The 8517-nt window shown below is 36.9% G+C and overlaps 1 protein-coding gene across 1 annotated transcript in view; it reads left to right on the forward strand.

The window, feature by feature from the left end:
- The window catches only part of cavin2a (caveolae associated protein 2a), a 19904-nt gene extending 12673 nt beyond the window's left edge, over positions 1 to 7231 (forward strand). The window contains exon 2 of the mRNA XM_024287198.2: positions 3452 to 7231. Coding sequence (XP_024142966.1) covers positions 3452 to 4372 — 921 coding nt within the window. The 3' untranslated portion in view covers positions 4373 to 7231. The remainder of the gene's footprint in view (positions 1 to 3451) is intronic.
- The last annotated feature ends 1286 nt before the right edge of the window (positions 7232 to 8517 follow it).

Raw genomic sequence — 8517 nt, forward strand, 5'->3', positions numbered from 1 at the left:
TTTACTTGTTACAGAAAAATAGAACATGGTGCAGAAAAAGGCCAAATTTGAATTTTTATGATGCAATGATCAACACAAGATCCTGTTTATATTACCTCAACTGCTCAATTTTCAGTTTTTATCCTTTCAGTTGTAAAAAAACTATCTCAGACATGAAGTTCTTAACTATTTCAAATATTTTTACTTCTATTGAGCATGTTCAGAATGTGGGACAAATACCACATTCTTTGTGTATGTCCTGTTCAGGTCATACAAGTGCAGACTGAGGTAAACAGGAACAATTTCTGTTTTTGGGACCAACTTAAGTGAAAAATGACAATTAAAACTTTGAGTTTAAGCATTTGTTACTCCAGGTTTGAAAACTGGAGTTTTGAGAGTCCCTTGAACCCTTTAACATCTGAGGCGTCGCTGGCTTAAACGCAATATCTTTAAGATACTGTAACTGTCACTTTTCTCCTTCAAAATGAGCTGGAATTACGTTGATTGTGTTAACAATTGAAAAGCTACAGTAAATTAAAGAACATAAACACTGGAGCTCTGGTGTTAAAGGGTTAAAATACTAACAATTTAAATAGGACTATTGTGTTTAAAATATCTCAAAAACTCCCCCCAAGAAACTAATTACGTCTAAAATGTTTAGGTTAAAGGTTAAAAGGAACAAAACCTAAACTAATACAGCCCTGGAGTTAACTTTTTTTTTTCCTGCGATCTGTAAGATTATGTCATTTCTTGCTTATTTTCCCATTCAGATGTCATTCATAGTCAGTTCAGCTCCATAAGGAATATCACAATAAAGTTGACCTGTAGAAGGGTCACATACTTGCCTGTCAGAAGATGGTGCTAGTTTTTGGAAATGGAAAAGCTTTTAAAATGGAATTATTTGGTACTAGTTAATCAAAAATGGTATGATTATATTTTGTTTAGTCCTAAAAGTGTGTAAAAATTGGATAGAGTAAGCTCTATTTTTAGTTTTAAAACATATTTCTATGTATGTATATGTCTATGAACGGGTTCTAAAATGAAAGTTTTGCGTGTAACAAAATAGGACACAGGAGATGGTTTTGATTGAACCGAAATAAAGGAAGCATATTTACTTTCCAAACCCAAATGAACCTTATTTTCTGTGAAGTTTTATTAGCTTTTTGAGCACATTTTCTTGTTCTCACCATTGATGCTGTGCCCAAAGAAACACACTGACAGATTTATTCGTTTTACCTGCCAGATGCCAGACATGCTTTGAACGCTTAACCACAGCTGCATGTTTGGGTTTAAGGCAGAAGATATCAGGTGTCTGCCAGCTGTTTTGCAAATCCACTTTTTTTTCACCCATATTACCAACATCTAGTCATACACAATGTAGATCAGCTCGTTTGAGTGATCAGTTGTCATCAAGTTATATTGTTTTATTATTGTCTAGGAATATAAGACTCATTTGATTGTCTCTCAGCAACTCGAGGCATCTTTTTGCTTTATGGCATCTCCAGAGCTGCCATGCATTCCTGAAATTGTAAGATTTAGTTAGAACAAAGCAGTTTTGTTGGAATCTAAAGGTTCAGATTTTCTTCCCTTTAAAGTTCCCTCCAATCATATTTTAAAGGGTCTGTTAATTATGTTTTTTTTAGCATAGTTTCTGCATTAGAAATTCGCCTCATGCTACATACAAGTCGTAGGTTCTTGAACGCGCATCTATGGTCGTCACACAGGTCTGTCGTTACCCAGTACTAACGCATGTACCAACTGTTGGAACAGACTTGGTGCAAAATGTCTAAGTGCTGCAAATCTTGCTCCAGGGTTTTATTTCACAGCTTAATTTTGATATGTGAAAAAACGTGGTGTCAGAATTCTAGCCAGATGCTAACATCAATTATTAACTTAACTTGGAGTTGGTAGTGAGGTTTGGGTGAAGTCCCTTAATTCACAGAAGTGCCAACCATTTGTATACATTTTAATAATGGATGGTCAAAGTTCATCTAGCTTAATTTTCAACACATGCTCAATGGTGTTTTGTACGCAGAACCCAAAAACAAACTTAAAAACTAGTGATGCGTGTTCTCGATAGTTTTGAACACGGAAGCTCTAATCGTGCCAATACATGTGTTTACATAGCCTTTTCAGTGGAAATGGCAGCATGAAGGTGCGTTGCCAAAGCTGGTGTGAATGTAGCATCAGAGCTGTGGGTGGGTTAATTGGCTTGGAACGACCCCGCCCCCCTTCCCCTCACCTTGGAGCATAGATATTGAGGCCCAGCCAACTAATTTTCACTAATACACTCCTTTTCAAACTGCATTTTTTTCAGCTCCTGATTCACGAGTATTTGAATATAGAAATACTTAGAAATAAAATTTTAAGCTTAATTGTCTTAATATATGTTCTCCCTCATCAGAAAAAGGCCACGTGAACACCAAAAACACAAATTCCATCAGACTGGCTCTTTAAATACTTTTTTCTAATATGTGTATTCTGTTGAATAAAAGTCTTCCCAAAAGTATGCCATGTGAATGGTACTCACACTTTCTACCTGGGTGAATGGGTCTGTGACTGTAAAGTGGTTTGAGCCTTCAACGAAGGTAGTAAACCACTATACAAGTATATGCCATTTACCTCAAATCAACTCTATTTTGTTCCAGTTGTAAAAATAATTTGAACCGTAGAGTTAGGAGTTCTACACTCTAAATCCCCACTGAAGAAAACCTTTGGAGTCATCTCTGCATGTGTGTATTTGCATTATCAAGCACAGCTGGGTATGGATTACAAGATTCTAGAGTGGAACTCAATTAAACTCATCGTGTTAGTCATTGCTCTCCATCTGACTCTATTAATGCTTGCCAATATAATATTATATTGAGATTTCAGAGTAACAGGTGGGTGGGATAAAGAAATGAAGAGAAATTATTGACTTCTGCAATGAAAGAGCAAAATTCTTCTAAGGACCAAAGAAACTCTGGCAGGCATGCAGAGACTGGTTTCTTTGGTCCCCCCAACAGGCAGGTTAAGCCTGAATGTCAGTGTGTTACTCTTTAAGCCACAATACTGCATCCTGGTGGTTTTAAGAAGTATAGATGTTCACTCAGAATGTCTTTGACCATGTTGACGAGGAAAACATTTTTATACAAATACATTTGGTTGGCTGGATGACTTGGTTGCTTAAGTACAGGACTGGCACGTGGGAAATCAGGGTTTGACCCCAGGGGATGTGGTAAGCTGAATCTAGAATGGGTCCTCAGGCAAGACGTTTCAAACTACTGCCTACCTATGTAGCCACAAGGGGTCCTGTGACTCTCCGTGCCCTGCCTTGTGTCAGGAAGGGCATCCAGAATAACTAGAATATTTAGGTAAACGTGACCCCAGATTCTACTAATCTAGCTATGCAAAAGTTTAAATTGTTTATTTCAATGAAAAATCGATTACGACCACACTATAACACAGTTTCCTATTTTTCTGTTTCAAATAGGACGAAAATGAGATCCCAACCACTGTGATGGTCAAGGACTCCCTTAAGACTCCGCTGCCAAGCCTGTACGATGCAGAGTCCATCCACCCTACTCCATCTGTAGCAGGCTCTGTGGACCCCCTTCGCACCCATGACGAGGCTCTGCAGACCATTAGCCTGTCCTCAGATGAAGATCTCTCAGTTATTCATCGAGAGGATGACGAGATGCTGGAGGACGAGGCTGCCGGGATCGCTCCCATCCAGTTTGAAAGAAGGGCCGACAGGTTCAAGCGCAACAGTCTGAAGAAGGTCGACAGCCTCAAGAAAGCCTTCACCCGTCAGAGCATTGAGAAGAAGATGGCCCAGATCACCACCAAGATTGTACCACCAGAGAAGCGGGAGAAACTCAAGAAGAGCTTAACGCCTAACCATCCTAAGAGCCCAACCTCGAAGAGCTCGTCCTTTAAGGTGTCTCCCATGACCTTCACAGTCAAGAAAGTCCGAGCCGGGGAGGTCCCCACACCAGAAAATGCCTCACCCGAGAAAGATGCCCACGTCGAAATTCCTGTTCTCGGAGGCCTAGATGGTGAGAGTTCCATGGCAGAGGTGCACACCCTGAAGGATGCTGCGGAGAAGATTCAGGAGACGCTCAGTCCTACCGCAAAACAGAGTGCGAAGGTTGATGTGTCAATCAATGGAAAAGCATCGAGCGTCGAGCTGAACGGCGAGCATCTGGCTGGCTTGGCAGTTCCTGAGCAAATGGAAGATGGTGAAGATGAAGAGGAGGAAGAGAAGGATGAGGAGAAACAGGAAAGTGCAGATGAGACTACTCCGAACAAGACAACTGAGAATGAGACAACCGCCAATGAGACAGCCGTCGACAAGACAACCGTGGATGCCCCAGTTGCCAAGGGAGCAGTTGCCGTGGAGCAAGTGTCTTAACTTTAATTCACATAAAACACCAGCTCCACTGGTTCTGTAATTACTAAATGCCCAGTAGGTCTTAATTGTCCACACTGACACTCTTGAGAGCTTTTTCTTAGCTTGAAATGGAAACATACCCCTGACTTTCTCTGATATTCAATTCCTGAACTTTTTCCACCACGTTTTCTTCAACTATCAACAAAAACCTCGTTATGATTGTACCAGCACCTAGACTCCACACCTCTTCAAGAAAACAAAAACAAAAAAAAGTAGATCCGATGCAACTCCCTAAATGTTTTTGTTAGATCCCCAAAGAAGAATACCCACAGTTCAGCTGGTCGGTGCACATCTCCGAGGCAACCATGTGGACCAGCCATCCTGTTCCTGCTGTGTGTGTCTGCAACTGCTCCAGTATCTGTCCTTCATTGACATGCAACCTTTTTGTTCTTCTTCTTTTAGTGAAAAACTGTAAATCTCTGGCAACAGGAATGCAACCGATAACCTGCTTCAGCAATGGGTTGCCAGGTTGTCCAAGAGTTGGAATGAGTGTGTTTTGTTTTATTTCTGTGAGCAGGCATGGGGTGCTTTTTTCTTTATAGTTGATTGGCTTTTCTTACATTTCTTTTTTTTTTTCTAATTACATAGTGTTGTTAAGGGTATAGGCTTGCTTTTTTGTCTTCCCCAGTGATACCATTTATTCAGTTTACCGCAATTTGATACAGTTGCTTTTCAACAGAAAAACGACTGTGTTCAACGTCTGGGAAAAAAAGACTTGTTGTTGACAAACACTATTCAATCAAGAATGCAGATGAAATAAATCAAATTACAAATATAGAACAAAGTTTAATTATGATTTAAAATCTTGTCACCTTTTCAACCATATTTGTCCTTTGACGAATTTCCTTTAATGTTTGGGTTCAAGATTATTCTGCTACTCACTTAGGATCTATATACCTTAAATATAGTAACATGGATCAGATATTAAAGATTATGTGTGAATTGTTTCACCATTTGAGTTTCTTTATAGCAGGGAAAATCTTGCAAGTTGAAATGTTCACTCCGTTTTAGATTTTTAGGATTTAACTGATTTAAAAGTACATTTTTACCAAGTATAAAGATTATTAAAGCTCCCCTTTTGCTTTTTGTGCATGCTTAAGCCAAGCTGTGCTCGTACACTTCTATTAGCTGAGTGATTGCACACCTGAAGGGATGGATTCCTATGTCTTTGATGATAAGAGTAAAAAAAATCATATCTGATTTAGTTTGTCCTTTGAGGAATTCTTTCCATCCAATACAGTTTTAACAAAATATATTGGAAATTACTTTTTTTCTCTGTTGCTCCATTGTCAAAACTTTATTATTCTCAATTTCAGCAACAACAACAAAAATGCCTTGAATAAAAATGGCATTTTAAGTATTTTTTTTTAAATATCTTTGAATATATTGTGAAATTAAATAAAAAAAATATTTGATTTGCAGATCAGAAGCAATGTACCCGGTTCATACAGTAAGACACAAGTGCTCTGTTCATTTTTTTTCTCACAATCTCTCTCATTGTGAAAAGCCACCGGTATATTTCTCAACTCCCTGCAAGCTACAGGGGAAAAAGGAAAAAATTGTAGTTAGAATTGAAGGAAAGGATGCTAATGTTAGCTTTTGTTAAGGCATGCACATTTTAAATGTGAGGTGTTGCAGTCGGGAGAGCCTTATCATGCATCTCTCAGTAGGAACGGAGACATTTTTAAGATTTATGCATTCCATTAGCTAAAGAACACTGTTGAAAAATGATTTCAGCTTCTGAATCATCCATTTGTGTCTGTTTTAAGTGTGGTTTTAAAGTTGCTGTTTTTTTCAGCTCCTTATGCAATAGAAATAGAAATTTATACATTTTTGAACATTAAAAATATAGCTTTTAAACTGATTTGCCACACAAAACACACCATTAATAGGGCAGATCGTGTACACACATTTGTTTAATTTTTCATTGACAATACAATTCGATAGGTTTACAGCTTATTGCATTGGGTGTTTTGCACATTAATTCAATAACGATGCTTAGGATGTACTTTATTTATGTCAATACATTCTGGTTAAATCTTTCTTGGGGAGGTGTACAGACATTTTGCCTGTCTAGGCTGTTTTTTTTTAAATAAAATATAGCGAATGGGAACTAGATCATTTTACTACATGTATTTTTTTCTACATCAATGGTTTACAACATTAACAAAAATAAGTAAAAATGCAAGAATTGATAAAGTAGTTTAATAATAAAAAAACATTGTTTTTAATAAAGTATTTGAGCTTTGACCACTTTAAAACCATAAAGACTGTTTTGATTTTTAATTTTTTTTGTGTTTAAATATATTCAAGCTGATAATTAACTACAAAGGGAAAAATACATGCATAAAGATACTGTTAATCATGCTCTCTGACCTGTAATTCAGCAACTTCTCACTATTGGGATTGAGCACTGGGCTTTATTCTATAATTCATTGTATAATTTAGTATATTTGTCTTCTATAAAATGTTCTAAAATTTGCTTTAGTTCTGTCTGCACATGTTTAACATCCTTAAAACATTGTTTTTTTTTTCAAAGTTTGTTTTTAATTCCTTTATGATTATAATTTCCCTATCAACGTGTAACTTCTGCCTTATCGGAAGGGAATATTATTTTAGAACCATCCTTATTTTTACCTTTTCCTGTTAATTTAGACCCCGTCCCCCACCTGTAAACCAAAGACCCGTTCCTATCAGCAGAAGATTCCCTGCCACTTGAGTGAATATCTTCTAGTTCACGAAACACAATTTCACCCTGTGAGCATTTCTTTATCTGACTTGTAGTTTTACTTCTATGAATAAAGCTTTTATAAGACTAAACGTTGTCTTCTGTCATCCATTTGTTGCTGCTAGTAAATGGATCTCATGTTTCAAAGAGATTCTTATCATTATTTTGCTTTTTTTTTAATTTTGTAAACTGTTTGTGTTGCCACTCCTTCTTATACTACCAATGACGAGCTGTAATTAAACTGTTTGTGCCGTAGGCCATTCCAGTTAACATCTAACTGGGTTGGCAAGGAATTGTCCATCTGAGAGGAGTGGCCAGGATGTTCAACTGTCAATTGATTTTTGAGGCTTTCACTGAAGTTAACATATTTATAGTTTCTGGGATTTTCTTTGCTTTTCAGAGAAATTCTGTTTTAAGCCATCACTTCAATACAATCAGTTTATTATTTTACTGTAATTACAGTCCCCTCTACTCCTTTTTAGAACTATTTAAAAAGTGTTCCCACTGATCTTTTAGTTATGATTACATCGCTAGGACATAGTTTCTGCAGAGCAGCATAAGTTATTAGAAATATGCATCTGGGTCATGGGTGGAACTGTCAGTGCGAAAGTAAGCGTTTCCAAATTTCCCATCATCCCTTTGTTTACACACTCTCCAGCTAGTTTACGGCACCTCACAACCCCATTAGCGGTGCAACAAAAATGGTGAGCATATATTGGAGCTATCCAGCCGCACAGTTTGAGCCAGATACTAGCTCAGACAAGGAAAACAAAGATATCAATGGATCTATTTGTCTGCAACATGTATCAGAATGGAGCAGAGCAGGGAGTGTATGGCCTGCAAACTGAAGCATCTACTTCACAACTACAAGGTTTTTCTAATGGATTTTTTCTATGTTCTTGATTCACAACTTTGAATTAAAAAAATTGCAACTTTAATATTAACTCTCATTATATATGTTTTCCACTTTGAGAAAAATGCCACAAGAACATGGTAAAAACACAATTTTCATTGAAGGGGGTCTGTAACTAAATTGAATTTAATATACTGACACAAAATTTGAAACAGGTTCAGAAACTTGTTAAGGTTATTGTGGATTTTACTGTTTGACATTGTGTCAAATTTATTAATTTAAATTATTTAGCTATTGAATCGGAATTATACCCAAACATTATGGTGGAACCCAGAAAGAAGCTTTATTTTAGTTTCCTAAGAGCAGCTAAGCTGCACCTTGTAGTAAGGCTTACTTCTTGTCATTATTAGTCAATTCTATAAGGCATTGTAAGTAGATATTACAATTATTTATTTATTTATTAATAAAAAAAAAGTTCTTACATAAATAAATAAACAAATAAATACATATCGTGTGCTTTACACA

This window comes from Oryzias melastigma, linkage group LG21 (assembly GCF_002922805.2).
Source record: "Oryzias melastigma strain HK-1 linkage group LG21, ASM292280v2, whole genome shotgun sequence".
In the NCBI taxonomy this organism is placed as follows: domain Eukaryota; kingdom Metazoa; phylum Chordata; class Actinopteri; order Beloniformes; family Adrianichthyidae; genus Oryzias; species Oryzias melastigma.